This window comes from Bubalus kerabau, chromosome 7 (genome assembly GCF_029407905.1).
Source record: "Bubalus kerabau isolate K-KA32 ecotype Philippines breed swamp buffalo chromosome 7, PCC_UOA_SB_1v2, whole genome shotgun sequence".
Lineage (NCBI taxonomy): Eukaryota > Metazoa > Chordata > Mammalia > Artiodactyla > Bovidae > Bubalus > Bubalus kerabau.
The window spans coordinates 22,107,871-22,128,147 of record NC_073630.1 but is presented as its reverse complement, the minus strand read 5'-3'; the positions used below and the strand labels follow the sequence as shown (position 1 = coordinate 22,128,147).

The 20,277-nt window shown below is 36.9% G+C and overlaps 1 protein-coding gene across 2 annotated transcripts in view; it reads left to right on the top strand.

Annotated features, from left to right (window-relative positions):
• The first annotated feature begins 10,618 nt into the window (after positions 1–10,618).
• Positions 10,619–20,277, top strand: part of EMCN (endomucin) — a 128,360-nt gene continuing 118,701 nt past the window's right edge. Inside the window, exon 1 of one of the 2 annotated variants that reach the window (XM_055587809.1) lies at positions 10,619–10,868. In XM_055587809.1, the coding sequence (XP_055443784.1) occupies positions 10,799–10,868 (70 nt within the window). In that variant the 5' untranslated portion in view covers positions 10,619–10,798. The remainder of the gene's footprint in view (positions 10,869–20,277) is intronic. The other variant, XM_055587808.1, reaches the window with a different exon arrangement.

Genomic DNA, 20,277 nt, shown 5'->3' with positions numbered 1-20,277 from the left:
GGGAAATGATGTTATACAAAAAGCGAATTTGAGTGATTTTCTTATTAGAGTTCAAATTTGGTCATAAAGCAACAGACAACTCACAACATCAACAACAAATCTGGCTAACAAATGTACAGTGCAGTCGTGGTTCAAAAAGTTTTGCAAAGGAGGCAGGAGCCTTGAAGATGAGAAGCTCAGTGGCCGGCCATTGGAAGTTGACACCGACCCTTTGAGAGACATCATCAAAGCTGATCCTCTTACAACTACAGAAGTTGCCAAAGAACTCAATACTTAACACTCTATGGTCATTTGGCATTTGAAGCAAATTGGAAAGGTGGAAAATCTCAATAAGTGGGTGCCTCATGCAGTTGTTCAGTCACTAAGTCATGTTTAATGCTTTGTGACCCCATGAACTGGAGCATGCCAGGCTTCTCTATCCATCACTATCTCCCTGAGTTTTCTCAAACTCATGTCCATTGAGTCAGTGATGCCATCCAACCATCTCATCCTCTGTCATGACCTTCTCTTCTTGCCCTCAACTTTTTCCAGCATCAGGCTCTTTTCCAGTGAGTCAGCTCTTCACATCAGGTGGCCAAAGTATTGGAGCTTCAGCTTCAGCATCAGTCCTTCCAATGAATATTCAGGGTTGATTTCCTTTAGGATTCACTCGTTTGATCTCCTTGCTGTCCAAGGGACTCTCAAGAGTCTTCTCCAGCACCACAGTTCAAAAGCATAAATGCTTCAGGGCTCAGCTTTCTTTATAGCCCAACTCTCACATCCATACATGGCTACTGGGAAAAACATAGCTTTGACTATATGGGCCTTTGTTGGTAAAGTGATGTCTGCTTTTTAAAACACTGTCTGGGTTTGACATAGTTATTCTTCCAAGGAACAAGCGTTTTTAAATTTCATGGTTGCAGTCACCGTCTGCATTGATTTTGGAGCCCAAAAACTTATATCTGATGCTGTTTCCACATTTTCCCCATCTATTTGCCATGAAGTGATAGGACTGGGTGCCGTGATCTTTGTTTTTTGAATGTTGAGTTTTAAGCCAGCTTTTTTCACTGCCCTCTTTCACCTTCAAGAGCCTCTTTAGTTCCTCTTCACTTTCTGCCATTTAAGTGGTATCATCTGCATTTGTGAGGTTGTTGATATCTCTGCCAGCAATCTTGGTTCCAGCCTGTGATTCATCTAGCCACCTAGCATTTTTGCATGATGTACTCTGAATATAGTTACATAAGCAGGGTGACAATATACAGCCTTGATGAACTCCTCGAGCTGACTGCAAATCAAAAACATTGTTACTTTGAAATGTCACCTTCTTTTATTCTACGTGACAACAATGAACCATTTCTCAATAGGATTGTGACATGTGACAAAAAGTAGATTTTATACAACAACCAAGAGTGACCAGTTCAGTGGTTAGACCCAGAGGAGGCTCTAAAGCGCTTCTCAAAGCCAAACTTGAACCCAAAAACATTCATGGTCAATGTTTAGTGGTCTGCTACCCGTCTGACTGAAGCGACTTAGCAGCAGAAGCAGCACCCGTCTGATCCACTACAGCTTTCTAAATCCTGGTGAAACCATTACATCTGAGAAGCATGCTCAGCAAATCAATGAGATGCACCAAAAACTGCAATGCCTGCAGCCGGCATTGGTCAACAAAATGGGCCCAATTCTTCTCCACAGCAATACCTGACTACACATCACACGACCAACGCTTCAAAAGTTGAATGATTTGGGCTATGAAGTTTTGCCTCCTCTGTCATTTTCACCTACCCTCTCACCAACTGATTGCCATGTCTTCAAGCATCTGTACAAAGTTTTGCAGGGAAAACATTTCCACAATCATTAGGAAACAGGAAATCATTAGCACAGATCTCTATGCTACAGAAATAAACATTTCTCATTGGCAAAAATGTGTTGATTGTAATGGTTCCTATTTCGATTAATAGTGGTATATTTGAGCCTAGTTATAATGATTTAAGATTCATGGTCTGAAACCGCAATTACCTTTTCTCCAGCCTAATAATTCTATCAAATCAAGATTTTCAAGTGAAAGTAATAAATATAATCCTCTATTGTTCAAAATAGCCTTCAGTAACAAAATAAACTTGAAATCTAAGTGGCTTAATAAAATAAATATTTATGTAAGACTCATACAAATTCAGAACAGGTCTGTGTTGTTGGAAATGGAGGGCTTTGCTTCACACAATTACCCAGGGACACAGACTGCTCCATCAGGGATACATGGTCTCAAAGGTTGCCATGGAAGGAAAATAAAAACAGAGGACTCATATGGGCTCTTCTAAGCATTGTCCTGGAAGTGACATGTTACTTTTGTGTAAAGCCTCTGTCTAAAACTAGTCACATAGCCTGCGTAATACAGGGATCTAGATATTCATTAAAGTCTTGGCTACAAATTTCAGCTGGTTTTGGCTAAAGTCAGGGTGGAGGGTATAGAATTTCATAATCTGAGAAATCTCTTCACAGTTTAGTAGAGTGTTGTTCTGAAATACAGCATCCAAGGGAAGACCAAACTGAAACAGCAGGTAGGTAGAGGCCATCCACTGGATCCTGGGAGAGAATGACCAAAATGAGAATGAAATAGACACAGAGTAAGCAGCAGTTTCTTGAATTCCTGGGGAATAGCCCCAAAGACATTAGTAAGGTAATTCTTTCACTGAGTTAATTATGTGTAAAGAGTGCTTTATTAAGAGGAATGAACCAGTACAGACACAATTTCTAATTTTAAGTTTATATGTTTCTGTGAAAATACGAGAGAGCTGTGCCTGTAGCTGGCTTTCTTTATTTGGAAAAAAATAAAGGAGAGAAAGAAACAACCCAGATTGTAGAGAATTAATTTCAACTTCCATTTGTCTGGAAGTTTGGAAGGAAGAAGTAAATAAATCACCTCATCATGCTTTTAAATTGTTTCAGATCTGGTCCTGTGAAAGATTCCTTTGAGTATTACGAAATGGCCACAGAGATGAACAATGCAAAAGGGATTTGCTAAACTGAAAATAAGAACTAAAATGGGTAGGGAAAAAAAGGAGCAAAATCTGAATAGGTAGCTTAGTTAAGCCGGATGGGACATATATAAACAGTGACAGCACGAAAATGCCATTCACTTTCATCACACTTTTGTATAAATATATCTGTAAAAAATCCTTGGCATATACTGCTCACTCATTTTTATTAGGTGTCATTTGACATAAAAAAAAAAAGAGTATTTCCCTAAGATACTATTTCTAGCACACCCAAAATAAGACATCAGAGCAGAAATCTTGGACATGGAGTATGTAGTAACAGCTGAGCTAAATGGAAAGTTGAGTAAATAATGAAGTACTTTATATTTGCCTGTTTATTTCTGAGTTCATTTAAATATTCCAGAATTCCAAGGAAGTAGCCATACCTGTGCTTCATTAGATATAACTCGATGATTTATCTTTCATTTATTGCCCAAAAGTTCTGGTAAAAATCTCATTTCTTTGTTAATATGATCTATATGATTAATGGGAAAAGACCCTTAAGTTCAGTTTTGTATACAAAAAAAAATCAATTTATGGCAATGATTTTCAGAGCTTCTTAAGGGAGATGAGGATGAAAAATGGTGATTGAACTTTTTAACAAGAGTGGTCCAACAGGAGAACATTTTTACAGAATAATAAACTGAAGTCATTTCAACTGTTGGATATGCAAATTCATTCACTATTTGTCAAGGTTACTCCTGAAAAATGATAACTTAAGAATTTGTTCTAAAATAATTTTTTGTAAATCTTATCTATGAGCTACTGTGTTTTTATGATTCCTCCATATTATGTCCTTGTATATCAAGAATTATGAGATTGAACCCTATCAAGTTGGTGTGAAGTGAAAGGACTGTCTTTATATGTTGAGGTGTAAAATTGTAATGAACCATTGAATATTCATTGGAAGGACTGATGATGAAGCTGAAGTTCCAATACTTTGGCCACCTGATATGAAGAACCCAGTAATTGGAAAAGACCCTGATGCTGGGAAAGATTGAAAGCAGGAGAAGGAGATAACAGAGGGAGAGATGGTTGGATGGCATCACCAACTCAATAGAGATGAGTTTGAGCAAACTCTGGGAGATAGTGAAAGACAAGGAAGCCTGGCGTGCTGCAGTCCATGGAGTTACAAAGAGTCCAACGTGACTGAACAACTGTAAACAACAATTGTAGAATGTAAAAGATATGTTCTTTGGAAGCTTTAAAAATCAGCTTGCCATGTCTGCTTTTTCATTTGAGGAGCAATAATATAGCATTAGCCTTGAGACACTAGGAATTGATTACTAGAAATACAGGAAGTTAGGAAGATATTTTACTGGCATTGTTGTATAATGTGTTAGTCATTCAGTCATATCTGACTCTTTGTGAACCCATGTGCTGAACCCATGAGCCCTCCAGGCTCCTCTGTCCATAGAATTCTCAAGGCAAGCATACTGGAGTGAGTTGCCATTCCCTTCTCTAGGACCCACTATTGATCCTCATATCCATTTTGGCTATGCAGGAGAGGGACCTAATATCTTTAGTACATGAGTCTGTTTATCTTCAACTCTTTTCTCAATACCTTCAGAAGATCCCCCAGTTACCATTTTAGATAGTGTTGAAAGTGTTAGCCACTCAATTGTGTCCAACAATTTTTGATCTCATGGACTGTAGCCCACCAGGCTCCTCTGTCCATGGAATTCTCCAGGCAAGAATACTGGAGTAGGTTGCCATTCCCTTCTCTAGGGATCTTCCCAACCCAGGGATTGAACCCAGGTCTTCTGCATTGCAAGCAGATTCTTTACCATGTGAGCCACCAGGGATTTCAGATAGGGAAGTAACAAAAATAATTTGTTAGGTTCTATCTATACCAGAGAAAGGACTGATATTTTTAAAAATCTGAAAAGTGGAACATGAAATAAAATCCTGAGAAAAAGAGTTGAGACTCTGTTTAATCTGCTCTTGACAATATTTTGGAACTCTTATCATCTGAATACTTTTTTGCAAAGTGGTTATCACTTTGGAATAATACAGCTTATTTAAAAATCTTAACAACATGAAAATATACCATTGATCTAAAACAACTTATTTCCGCCTAAATTACAAGTTTAAGGTTTGCTTGCTTTAATATACAATTTTCGAAGACCCTGGAATATGACTTAATGAGGCTGAGTAACTCAGTAGAGCCACCGAGGACTAAAGGAAGGAGGTGGGATTTGAACACAAGAGCTCATGCTCTTTGCCAGCTCATGATCACTTTTTGGTCTTCCTACTTCTTTAGGTTATTTTATTCAGTGACAAGCTGACAGAGAGGAAGAATCAAGTATGGAAAGGAAGTTTAATTTGGGGGTTCAATTATGATGACGGCTGAATAAATCTTTTCAGTACCACACAAGTTAACATACACTCATCAGTGTTGGAGTCTTCATTATACAACTTATTCAGTGTCAAAGAAGTCAATGGCAGACTTTAAGAAGTGCTTGTAAAGAGTTCTGAGATTGCTCTTGTGTGACCCCACAACAGCTTATCTTTCTGATTCAGCAAGGAATACAGAGGACAAATTGTGAAAAAAAAAAAAAAAGAAAAAGCATCTTTTCATCTCTCAGGTTAAGGTGGTTTAGGTCTCTTCCCAGGTTTTCTTTTATTAAAGCACTCTTAAGCCATAGATTATTAAGTAATTATCTAGCTTTCAAATAATTAAAACATTCAAGTAGGTTAGAATACAAAATGTTTTATTAATATTCTGTCAAAATATTAAATTAAACAAAAAGTATCAGATCATACAAAAACTTTGTTTTGTTTAAAGATAGAAATAATGTTTTGCTCTGAGAAACTTTTAAAGAAAAATAAACAATTATGAGATAAAAACCATCTGCAGCTCACTACCAAGAGATAAGCACTATTAATATTTTCTATTATATATATATGTATATATGCATATGTACATGTAAATGCGCAGAAACATACAACAAAATATCACGAATGTGTTTCCATATCCATAACAATTTCTTTGGTATTTTGTGGCAAAATATTCTATCTTATTTTTTAATAATTAATGTTGATAAATGTTTATAATAACATAAATCTTAATGAGTATCTTCATTTTTAGAATAAATTCCTAAGCATATCATTGCAAGTTCAAAGAGTATGGTTCTTTAATATAGGTGTATGTTGTTTTGGTGTATCAATAACTTTGATGTATGTTGTCAGGTTACAACCACCTGAAAGATCATACACCAAGAATAAGACAGTAACTTTCCTTAAATTCTTTTAAACTGGGACTTGTCAGAAAATATACCTAATTATATTGGGAAAGCAAAAAATAAAAATGTTCTATCTTGAACACAGTTATATTCTTGAACATCCATTTCTTTGTGATTTCTACTGAGATAAATATGCTTTTCCATTTGTTGGCCTTCTCTTTCTTCCATGATGATGTTATTTTGTCTGTGTTTAAGTTGCAGAGTCATTGTTTTATTATTTATTAGCAAGAGGTCTTTACATATGAAGGATTAAAATCTTTTTTATGTATTATTTTTTATAGGCATTAAAATTTGCCTTTTCATCTTATTGTGTGTTGAACCAAAAATATTTTACTTTCTATATAAGAAAACAAATCAAAACTTTCTTTTAAGAACTCTTCTTTTGGTTTTATGCATAAAATAGCCTCTCTACTCTAGTTACATACACCTATTTCTCTTTCAGAATGTTATAATTTTGATTTTTACATTTAAATTTTAACATATAAGATATTATTTTGGTATTTGAAGTAGATAGATAACTTTGATTTTTTAAGATGGTTAGTAACTTGTTCAGTCACTTAGTCGTGTCAGACTCTTTGATACTCCATGGACTGCAGCACACCAGACTTCCCTGTCCATCACTGATTCCCAGAGGTTGCTCAAACTCATGTACATCAAGTCAGTGATGCCATCCAACCATCTCATCATCTGTCATCCTCTTTTCCTCCTTCCTTCAATCTTTACCAGCATCAGGGTTTTTTCCAAGGAGTCAGTTCTTCACATCAGGTGGCTGAAGTATTGGAGTTTCAGCTTCAGTATCAGTCCTTCCACTGACTATTCAGGACTGATTTCCTTTAAGATTGACTGGTTGGATCTCCTTGCAGTCCAAGGAACTCTCAAGAGTCTTCTCCAACACCGCAGTTCAAAAGCACCAATTCCTTGTCACCCAGCTTTCTTTATGGTCTAACTCTCACATCCATACATGACTACTAGAAAAACCATAGCTTTGACTAGATGGACTTTTGTTAGCAAAGTAATGTCTCTGCTTTTTAATATGCTGTCTATGTTGGTCATAGCTTTTCTTCCAAGAAGCAAGCATCTTTTAATTTCATGGCTGCAGTCACCATCTGCAGTGATTTTTGGAGGCCAAAATAATAAAGTCCGTTACTGTTTCTACTGTTTCCCCATCTATTTGCCATGAAGTGATGGGACCAGATGCCATGATCTTCATTTTTTGAATGTGGAGTTTTAAGCCAGCTTCTTCACTCTCCTCTTTCACTTTCATCAAGAGGCTCTTTAGTTCTTCTTCACTTTCTGCCATAAGGGTGGTGTCATCTGTGTATCTGAGGTTACTGATACTTCTGCCAATCTTGATTCTAGCTTGTGTTTCATCCAGTCCAGCATTTCACATGGTGTACTCTACATAGAAGTTAAATAAACAGGGTGACAATATACGGTCTTGACATACCCCTTTCCCAATTTGGAACCAGTTCATTGTTCCATGTCTGGATCTAACAGTTGCTTTTTGACCTGCATACAGATTTCTCAGGTAGTAGGTAAGGTGGTCTGGTATTCCCAGCTCTAAGAATTTTGCACAGTTTGTTGTGATCCACACAATCAAAGGCTTTGGCGTAGTCAGTAAAGCAGAAGTGGATGTTTTTCGAATTCTCTTGCTTTTTCTATGATCCAGTGGATGTTCGCAATTTGATCTCTGGTTCCTTTGCCCTTTCTAAATCCAGCTTGAACATCTGGAAGTTCATGTACTGTTGAAGCCTGGCTTGGAGAATTTTGAGCATTACTTTGCTTGCATGTGAGATGAGTGTAATTGTGTGGTAGTATGAACATTCTTTGGCATTGCCTTTCTTTGGGATTAGAGTGAAAACTGACCTTTTCCACTCCTGTGGCCACTGCTGAGTTTTCCAAATTTGCTGGCATATTGAGTGCAGCACTTTCACAGCATCATCTTTCAGGACTTGAAATAGCTCAACTGGAATTCCATCACCTCCACTAGCTTTGTTTGTAGTGATGCTTCCTAAAGCCCACTTGACTTCACATTCCAGGATGTCTGGTTCTAGGTGAGTGATCACACCATCATGATTATCTGGGTCATGAAGATATTTTTTGTATAGTTTTTCTGTGTATTCTTGCCACCTCTTCTTAATATCTTCTTCTTCTCAGGTCCGTACCATTTCTGTCCTTTACTGTGCCCACTTTTGCATGAAATGTTCTCTTGATATCTCTAATTTTCTTTAAGAAATCTTGAGTCTTTCCCATTCTGTTATTTTCCTCTATTTCTTTGAATTGATCACTTGTAACTTGTAAAAAATTGCTAATGAAATAATCCATTCTACTCATCACGTTTACTATATGTTAAATTAGCCTATATCTACTCTCTCTACACACACACACATATGGGCAATGTATCTGTGTCTATGTATATATGTAGATAGCTATATATAGATTGTATTTGTACTTTCTGTTTTATGCTGTTGATCTCTGTAACTTGTTGCAATCACCACTGTTTCAACAAATTGTTTTACCTTAAAAGTACCTTCTCATCAATTAAGATGAAACTGACTCACCATATTACTCCTAGTTTTCCAATTTTTTGCCAAGCCATTTAAAAAAGTATTTCTTGGGTTTTGTCTTTATTTTTCTCAACTACAGGACTTATCTTTTAAATATACCTAATTTTCTATTATCAAGCTTTCTTCTAATAGGCATCTAATTTTTTTTCACGGAAATGCCTTGCAATCAGGCATCAAAATCAAAGAAATAAAAATATTGTTGCATCCTTGCAACAGTGATTTTAACCAACATCAGAAGTGACCATGTGTGCTAAAAACACCAGAGTTAAAACAGAACAAGGAGCAGGAAGTGAAGTAATGTGAAGTCTCCACTGTGAGTCCTTGGCCACACCCCAATTTATTTCTGGAAAATGCATGTAACATCTATTCACATACATTGCTATCTTTATAGTGTCCAGGATATGCTAAATTGAGTAACAACTCCAAAGGCAGTCTGTTTTAGAAAATTACTTAGAAGGGAGAGTAAAATTAGGTTTTATACACAAAATAGACACTTGGAGGCTCTTCTGGGACTTGGCGTAACTTGGGATAAAACAAGCTAGTGTTTTATGATGTTTTGATCAGTGACTTGTTTAACCACTCTTGTCATGAGTCCTGCCCAGCACCGTGCAGCCGTGAAATGTGTGTTCTCCTTATGAACAGGTAGAGTTGTAATTTGGGAATAGTTTTCTTGGTGGAGCAGATGAATTAGTATTGATCCATTGACACTCTTTTGTCCACAGGGCTTCATGCCTGAAGGTATATAAAAGGATGATTGGCTGAGATTAGATGTGCAGCCTGTGACTGGGGAGAAGTGTAGAATTACTTGGCACACACAGGGATTTTAGCCAGGACTGTGGCTGCTTTACGTGTTTTAATCAATTGCTGCTAACATCAAAGAGATCCCTGATACACTGAAGATCTTGCCTGATTGGTATTCTGGTCCAAGGACTTCATCTCTCTCAACCTCACTGATCTGTTACAAGAGCATTCTACCCACCCCAGCAGTGCCTTTTCAATCACATTTCCTAGAGAAGAGTATCTGTGGAGTATTATAAGTAATTTTTCCTTTTCCTTTATCAGATTCCAACAATAAGACTAGGAATGACCAGTGGGCATTCACATGATTTTACTTAATTCTATGAGAAATATCCTGAAAAACTTCCTTGGCCATTAAATAAGAGGTCTTTTCCCTTACTCAGAGCATGATCTACTTTCATAAAGTTTTTCATTTATCTCCATAAGGTGGGCTTCCCTGGTGGCTCAGAGGTTAAAGTGTCTGCCTGCAATGCAGGAGACCTGGGTTGGGTTCGATCCCTGAGTTGGGAAGATCCCTTGGAGAAGGAAATGGGCAACCCACTCCAGTATTCTTGCCTGGAGAATCCCACGGACGGAGGAACCTGGTGGGCTACAGTCCACAGGGTCACAAAGAGTCAGACATAACAGAGCAGCTTCACTTTCTTTCTTTCCAGAAGGTGGCCTTTACTAATTTGGCTTTCAAGTTGGAAAAAGAGAAGTTGATTCCTTGTGAATTCTGCTTTAAAATTTAACCCTCGGGCAGTTAAAGCCTCTTTATCCAAACAGAGTCACCCCTTTATAATCACTCCAAAACACACTTTCAAAACAAAAGTTAGAAAGCCTGTATGATCCATTCTCAAGAAAGATCTCTTTCTGTTCAAAACCCGTCCTGACCTTTTTGTTGAAGAAGAACAAAATAATGTAGTAACAAAAACACAAGTGGCTGCCAAAGGAAGAGGGAAAAAAAAAGAGTTCCTGTAAGGGACTGAAACAATAAATCTCCTCTCTGTTGAACTCCCAAAGGGAATGTGTGCATTTCCTCCCGTTCTTTATCAGAGCCTCCGAAATAAGTAGGAATGGGCAGTGGCTGTTCACATCTAGCACACCTTTTCCATTTGCTAAGGCCCTGCCAGGCTGGGAGGGTATTGTCCCTGCCTGACTCTGGAGAGAGGAGCCGCTGTGACCGTCCTCAGGCACTATGAAGCTGCTTCAAGGCACCATCTTTTGTCTTCTTCTGTCCAGTATTGCTAGCGGTAGTCAAAACACAGGTACCATTTTCTCTTGTTTTTCTGATGGTGTGGATTAGAAACCACCGGTCAGACGCTCTGAGCCTCAGTTTACGTTCAGGGAGTTTGCCCTGAAATGCAGACGCAGCAGTGCATTTGCTGAGTTGAGTGTGTGCGTGTGGCTGGAGAGTGCACGGAAAAGGCACCACAGAGAGGATGCTTGTTTTCACTGAAGGAAAACGTTTGCTGCAGCAGCGGCCTTCCAGTGTGTTCCATGGCATCCTAAAGGTGCTGAGTATGTACAGTAGCCTTTTTGGAAAGTCACAATCTGAGGATCATATGCTGGTTAAAAATGGGCTATTTCTCAAAAACGTACTCTTTTCAGATGTAAGTCTAGATATAAGAAGGTTGTCATGTATGGAGAAAGGCTGTAATAATCAGAAATGTTGTGTTGCAGTTGCTGGCCAATTATTTGTCCTAACTGTTTTCTGGCTCTGATAAATTGAGAGGTTGGATAAAGCTCCCTGGGGAAGTGAATATCTTGAGGGGGGAGGGTGAGAAAGGAGGAGAGTCACTTGATTAAAGTGTATAGCACATATCTACACATGTATGTACAATATTTTGCATAACATTTCAGGGAATTTATAGACATAAAAACCCTACTGATTGCAGATTCTGAAACTTAGATAAAGGATATATATATATATGCACCTATATAAGCCCTGACTATATTAATAACCAGTTGCAAGAAAGGATTACATTTGACTTTTAACCCTTCCAGAGAGATTTACTGTAAGTAATTAAATTTAATCAATATTTATTAGGCTCCCACCATGTACTCAGCAGTAAAATGTATGCAAAAATGAGTAAGACATTGTCCTTGCCCACAGTGGTAAATACACCACTGGGAGAAATAAACATGTAATTCTAACACAATATAGATTTAATAAGTGCAAAAACCATAATACAAAATGCTATCATAAAAGAACACAGTTGAGACACATTAATTCTGACTCTGAGGAGCCCTGGAAAAAAGAACTCAATTCTAATTTTATTTTTCCATGCCCTCCTCTAGGGGATCTTCCTAACCCAGGGATCGAACCCAGGTCTCCCACATTGCAGGTGGACTCTTTACCATCTGAGCTACCAGCACAGCCCTTAATTTTATTTTGCATGTGCTCTTTTCAAAAGTCCACTGATTACAAAATTCCAGTTAGCAAAGATTATGTAAGAAAAAAATAAACACACTCCTTCTTGAACAATATTTATCTTTAATTTTTCAAAATATGTGTATACATTTAGGACAAATACCCAAACACTACAAAGTCACATACAATTGATTACAGCCCATCTGGGAGCTTCCAGATTTAAGTTGCAGTGGGTATCAAGACCAAAAGTTAGCTTAGATGATTTACAAAGTTCTGATTTTTTCAGAACAAAAACTATTCATGAGGTGACACAGAAATCAGCACACTAGCTTATAAGTAACTCTGCAGTTTGCATGGGAGAGATTGATCAGAATTGGTGCCATGAGAAACACTGCTCACAAACACGTGTCAGGTCAATGTAAATTCTGAACGTCTGAGTTCAGCTTCTTGCCGTCCCAGGTCTGCAAACATCAATACATAAGTACACTACGTCCCTTGCACTGTTAAACTGTGAATGGATTACATGTATTTCTGAAAGCAAATTGGAATCGAATCCATGGAAGCAGGCTGCAAAACCTGACTGTAAGGAAGATGGAAATGTGAAGGATAACCCAGAGATTACCTGGCAGTTTGGTTTTTTTTTTCTATTATGGTCATGTTAAGAAAATACCAAGGTCCGTTAGCTCACTGGCAATGATACCAACCTCTCTGTTAGTAGTATCTTCTTTCTAAGGAATTTTAACCCAACTGAAATAATTTTTCATTTGAGCAGAGACAACAGTTACATAATGACTATCTGCTTCAGCCTCTGTCAATGAGTCTTTGTTAATTTAAGGCAAATGTCTATAAAATCTACCCCATTTATCCTAGAAAAAGAAGCACTAGCTCCAGAGAGCATAAATTGACCAGCTGAGTGCGGTCCAGAAGGAATTGGAAGAGATTTTCCCACCCACGTATATGATTTTGCTGCACCTGGTTCTGCCTGTTTTATGTTTTCCTTCCCAGATATGGTACAGGAAATGAAGCATTTCCTAAGCTGATTTATTAAGTTCTTTTCCTAATCCCCTGTACCGGAAACACATTGATTTCAAAGCTTTATATGTTCCCCAAGCTTAGAATACTTAACATATTTCATCAGCAGAGTTGATTATAGGGGTACAGAGGGAGGCATTTCATCTGCCTTAAATTCACAAGTTGTCAAGAAGGTCCATGCTTTTTTTTTTTTTTTTGGCATGGTAATTTATTCCTAAGTAATGATCTTTCAGAGAAATTGACTATTTTTCTTTTTCTTTCTGATTTTTTTGTCAGTCTCAGATTTAAATAAATACAATATAGTCTTTTTGTACTCTTCGTAAAAATCAAGGAAATCTTTCTGCATGGCAGTGAGTGACTTTTTCTATTACTTCGTTGGTTGTATAATATTTTACAATCTCTAATTTGGAGAGCTGTTCTATTGAAATATGTATGGGAGCTTCCTGAAAAGGAACTGTTATTCTTTTTCAAGATTTTCTAAATTGTATTTAAAACTGAACAGACCCCTACAGTGGCTTTTAAGCTCCTCTGGCTTTTAAGTCTAGATCGATGAATTTTTGGCTGTCAGGAATGAGAAAAATTAAATGAAGAAGGAGTCCAAGAAAAAGGAGGCCCTGGAAGTAATTTATTTTTCAAGTGTCATTTGCCTCTTTGAACTTTGCATTAACTTAGGAAAGATTAAAATGTTCAAGGCTTTTGCAAGCAGGGTAAACATCACATTATTGGTATCTAAAGATGAATTTAACTGCTTGTTGAAATTTATTTGTTAGGGGTTGAACATTCTATTTTACAGGGAAAAAACAGATTGAATACACTATAAGACAGATCCTATGCTAGATGCTGGGGTTTATAGAGATCAATAAGACTCAACTCTTGCCCTAGAAGGGGGGACGAGGAGGATAAGTCAAATAGTTGGCTCATCCTCCAACCCTAACTCTAATCCCAATTTATAAGTTTGATTATATTAGAAGTCTTAAGTAATAAATAATATTTATGGGGAATTCACAACTAGCTTAGTTTGGAGTGTAGGAATATCAACAAAAGCTTCACACAAAACTTGAAAAACTGGAGGTCCTGGATGGATGAAATGTCTTGAGTCGGAACTTTAAAGCACTATGCTCTAGTCTAGAAATATAAGGAGGTGACTGTTTGGACAGAGGTTAAGTGCTGGAAATATAGTCTCAGAATATGTTGAATGCCAAGGTTAGAAACATTGACTCAGATAGTTAACTATTTTAAAGACTCTAAATGTGTTTGAACATGAGAATTATATATTTGGGGCTATCAGTTGAGAAGATTAATCTGTCAGCAGGATAAAGATTAGACTATTATAGTCAGGATAAATAAAAACTAAAGAAAATGGTGCAAATGGTATTAAAATCAATAAAATGAAAAGAAAGGTCAATGAAGAGCTTTAAGGAGGTAGACAGTTTGTGATTTGACATTATTGACTGATTATGAGAGAAAATAACTGAGATATAAAGAGAAAGTTATTTGAATAACAGAAATAGGGAACTAGATTGGCAGCAGGGCTGGGGAAAGATAGGAGGAAATGATTTAGGTGAATCTGATTTTGGACATGGTGAGTTTGAAATCCTAATAAAATACTCAAATAGAGGTGGCCAAGGATAGATTAAATTTGTCTGGTGCATAGTTGACCACCTGTGCCTGGAGGTGATGGTGAGAAATGAGTGTTCTTTACACTTGTTTCCCAAGAGTTTTTAGTCTTGTCCTGCCCAGTGGAAGATTAGCAACATAGAGAAGCAATTTGCTTCTCTTCTGAATGTTGATATTTATAACTGACTTGTGGCACTTATTTTCATAGTCATTTGTGTGCATATCTCCTCTACCAGACTACAAGCACCTTGAAAGTAAAGGTCATATTTATTATAACTTGTGTAGTAACAGTTCTAAACATAATAAGGATATAATAAGCTGAATGAATACCTAAATGCATGACATATTATTCTTTTTTTTTTTCATTTTTAATGTCTTCATCCGATAATCACTTGTTTATGACCTTATTTTGTGAAAGGGCTTCCCAGTGGCTCAGATGGTAAAGAATCTGCCTGCAATGCAGGAGACCTAGGTTTGATCCCTGGGTAGGGAACATTCCCTTGGAGGAGGGCATAGCAACCCATTCCAGTATTCTTGCCTGGAGAATCCCCAGGGACAGAGGATCTTGGCGGGCTACAGTCTATGGGGTCACATAGTCAGACATGACTGAGCAACTAACCACACATCTTATCCTTGTGAAAAGGTTATGGACAGGTATGAATCACAGAACATAACATGAAAACAAGTGGATTATTTTGATTCCTGGCTATGTAAGTGAGCACCAAATATAAGGAAAGGGGCTTCTTATCAAAGTAAATCATTTCCAGACTGTAGCGGAGGAGATGATAGGGATAGGTAGATGACCTAGTACCAGCTGATAGTAATTTATAGCAAATCTGGAAGGATAAGCTACTCTGACCATAATCATTGGGAGAAAGAATATCTAAATAGAGCTGATTCTGTTGGGTAGGCCAAAAACTTCATTTGGATTTTTCTGTAAGACGTTATAGAAAAACCCAAATGAATTTTTGGCCAATTGAATGCTTTGTCTCTTTTTTGGATGTCAAATATTTTATGTAATATTTTCTTAGAGTTATAAATATTCAAGGAGAAACCTTGTTCCTCACATCTCAAAAATACAAAATGGCTTTTTTTCTTAAAGCAAAGTTCACAAAAGAGAATTTGGAAGAAAATCAAATAAATATCATATATCATTAATTCATATGTTATTTTAGGTAACATCTGAGTTACTTCTCAGATTATCTTACAGATTAAGACCAGATTATCTTACTTATTACTGCTTCTTAGACATTTACCAATAGAACTTAACTGAGATGGGTGACCTATTGTAAAAAGAGTGAACCAGTGTGGAAACAAATTCAATGGGAAAAGTATTCAGTTTCCAAGCCATTTATTTTGCATTTTTTCTTTACTCCACTTTTTTTTTTTTTCCATCAATGATCTCTGTCTAAAAATAGAAGTGGTCATTCTAGAATTTTTATTTTCAAGAGATTCATAACAGTTGTTGTCGGCAAATTGTCTGGCAGTTTTATCTTGCTGATCATAATTATTTATATATTGAGGGAAAAAAAGATAAACATCTGAAGATTTCAGAGAGCTTTTAATTTACTGGATAATTGCCCATCCTTTCCTTTTCATTGATGAAGTTGTATTTCAAGCTTCAAGGAAATACTTCAATTTGCGAATAATTGTCTAATCCAAGTTCTTTATATTCTTTTTGTCTTGGTCATTACTTTCCAACTTCCTCTTCACCTTTGAGAACAATTTGAGATATGCTTTTCTAAACACTGAATGTCAAAGCAGGAATTTACTCTAAGCGACATTCCTTTCAATTCCTGTGTAATGAATGTCTCCTTTCCTGTTACCGAATTCCTGTGGGTCACTATAGCTCTATCAGGTTAGGATAATAATGCCTGTGGAGTGTTTAAAGAAATTCTTTTAGTTGACAAATAAGATCTTTTTGCTACTGTTGCACACACATCAGCAGTAGCATAGGAAACATTAGTGATGTCAGTTACATTTAGAGAGGCCACTATATGATTCCACAATTTCAGCAACCACAAAAAAGTAGTTTTCTAAACATCAATAGAGATTTTGTGTCTTGTGGCATGACATATCAGTAGGGATAATCATAACGAGTCTCTAAATAGAAGCAGCCACCTACATCCTCTCTGGATGTGTTTAGTCTAACCATTGCTATGGCAGCCTTTCAGGTGTAGCTTGACAGTATCTTGTCTCACATGAATGAGTATCTCTTGCTTTCCTGTCTGCTGTTGTTCTGATCCTAAGGCATGCTTCACTTACAGAGCTCTGCCTGGCATGGTTGTGTATCTGAGCTAGACATATAAGAGCCTTAGCACTCTAGCCTTTGCCAAAAAGGAGAATGGGACCAGTGAATGCTTTCCTTTTCTATGGCTGCTCCAGTTTCACTGTTTTAGTTCTCTACTCTTCCTGAGATTACTTTCCTCTACAAACTGTACACAAACCCTTGTTTGGCTCTGCTTTTTGAGGAAGCCAGGATTTATAATTTTTTGATGGGAACATTTTGGTTTGGATGATAATGTATACAAATTACACCAGAATTTCTCTGATACTCTAATTGATATTCACTACCTTTCCTCCTCTTCACTTCAAGAAAAAAAAAAATCTAAAAAACTTTTGTTGAATAAGTTAAACAGTATTCCAAGCAGGTCCTTTTCTAAGGCAATCGTCTGTCTGTATAGTCAGTAATGAATTATATTGTAAGGTCAATAGTCAAAATGTCAATGACATTGATTTTTCTCTTAATGTTCAGTTCATCTGAAATGTGGCTACCCACTCCAGTATTCTTGCCTGGAGAATTCCATGGACAGAGGAGCCTGGTGGGCTACAGTCTGTGGGGGTCACAAAGAGTTGGACACGACTGAGTGACTAACACTTTCACTTTCATCTGAAATGTAAAATGATCTTTATTCTGTTTAATCAGTCATATTCTGGCCCCAACCTAAATTAGTTGTGTCAAAACCCAGAGAATGGTGATCACACTGGGTCTGGTCCAAGTTAACCCAGATAAATATTGTCAAAACATCTACTGACATCTCCTGTTTGTGGTGGCTGGCACTTTACATGCCTTCTATCACAACATTTCAAGGCCTGTTTTATTATTTCCCTTTTACTGATTATAACATTGAGGCTTGGAGAGAGTTAAAGTTATCATAGAGTGATAGTGCTTAAAATCAGACAACATTGTTCTTCAGCATTTCCCTTCTAGCTTGCTGTCCTCCATTGTAGTGGAACTGCAATAAGTTGAGTTTTTCTAACTGAAATGATTAAGGGTAGAAACTCACTACTTGAGGAATTTAGAAGCACTGCTGTCTCTCATAGCACCTTCAGGACTTGTAAACGTTAAACTAAGATGCAATGCAATGAAAGAATTTCTACTGAGTGATAATTAGCCTCTGAATATCCTGAATTCAATTAATTATTAATGATTGAGTTGAAAGAAATTTTAGGCATTTCCCTACCTACCCACTATTGTGTTGGTTGAAAAAAATGTTCTTTGTTCTAATATAAATGTCAGTGAAGCTAATATAGGACTTAAAAGAGAAGGAAAGAAGTGAAAAGGAAATAACTATTTGTAATTAATTACCTACTGTCACATTTATAATTCTTCTGGAGCCAGACAGTCTGGATTCAAATTCCAGCTCTGCCACTTACTTTCTGTGTGAACTTGGGCAAATTACTTAACCTTCAACTTTTTCAGCTATAAAACATGGATGAATACAGTCTTACCTCATGGGGACATTAGAAAGATCATGTGAGGTAATATACATAACACCAAGAATAGTATTCCAGTGTATAGTGACTCTATGTTTCACTGAACTTGAGAACTTAGAATCCTACATTTTATATTATCCCATTCCTTAGATAAACTACTTCATTGCCAAGTTGATTTCAATCTGGGATCAGCAAATATTTAAATATTTACAATGTGGATTCTCACAAAGAGAAAAATCAGCACATAAAAAATTTTCACAATGGAACTGATATTGAATTGGAATATGATTGCCAGTTATGTTCTTAACCACATTATATACAGGCACAATTTGACATATACAAACTGGTGTATTATCTAGTATCCCTTTAAGGTTTGTAAGTTATTTAACTCCATGTATAAACTAATCACTCAAATTAATAAGCAAAATTGTATATGTATTTAACGAAAATTCTAATTTTTCAGACTGAGATTGTCAACTTCCTCAAATATGATTTCCTGTCTTGAAGTATTGAGCATTGCTTACTCTGAGAGGTGGGATATGTTAGTGGAAGGAACTTTGGTCTTAATGTGAGAACCAACTTTGGATCCAGCTTCTCAGTATGCTAAAGTCGGCCAAGATCCTATATGCTTGTTATCTTCAGTTTCTATATCTAAAAATGAGAAAAACAATCATTGCTGACAGAATACTGGTGTTAAATGCTAAGTGTAAAACCTATTTTAGATGCTCATAAATCACTATTAAAATTTAGTTGTTAATATCCAACCTAATATTTAACTCATGGAATCAACAGATGAAGAACACATTTCATAAATTTGAGAATTCTTTCTAACTGGCTGGGCCTTTAACTGCCAACCCATTATAACTGTTTGAATCATATGTCTTTAAATATGTTTATGGCTGCTACACATTCAAATTACCATGTGTTGAAATCATACCTGAGTTATAAAAATCACACACACAAAACACAGGAAATCATTTGTATCACACATTGAACTTATTTTTAACTGAAGTGGGAAAATAAATGATTTTGTGTGTATATGTTTGTGTGTTTGTATATGTGTGGTTCGAACCATGAAGTCAGCCCTCCAGGGAATTTAGAAAGTGTCAGGACATACATACTGAACTCTCAGACACTTACCCTGGGGAGCTGAGGTCACTCCTGCAGTTGTCAGTTCAAGGCTATTGTGACTATCCCTCTATCCCACAATGAGACATCCCCTAATTATTCCTCCTTCCAAAAATCCAGTGGGTTCTTTTTCTTTAATTTTCTTTTAATTAATTTATTTTTTATTGAAGGATAATTGCTTTACAGAATTTTGCTGTTTTCTGTCAAACCTCAACATGAATCAGCCATCAGTTCAGTTCAGTTCAGTCGCTCAGTCGTGTCCGACTCTTTGCGACCCCATGAATCGCAGCACACCAGGCCTCCCTGTCCATCACCAACTCCCGGAGTTCACTCAGACTCACATCCATCGAGTCAGTGATGCCATCCAGCCATCTCATCCTCTGTCGTCCCCTTCTCCTCCATAGGTATACATATATCACCGCCCTTTTGAACCTCCCTCCCATCTCCCTTTCCATTCTACCCCTCTGGTTGATACAGAGCCCCTATTTGAGTTTCTGAGATAAACAGCAAATTCCCGTTGGCTATCTATTTTACATATGGTAGTGTAAGTTTCCATGTTACACTTTCCATACATCTCACCCTCTCCTCCCCTATCCCCATGTCCATAAGTCTGTTCTGTATGTCAGTTTCTCCATTGTTTTCCTGTAAATAAATTCTTCATACCATTTTTCTAGATTCCGTATATATGTGTTGGAATACAATTTTTATCTTTCTCTTTCTGACTTATTTCACTCTGTATAATAGGTTCTAGGTTCATCCACCTCATTAGAACTGACTCAAATGTGTTCCTTTTTATGGCTGAGTAATAT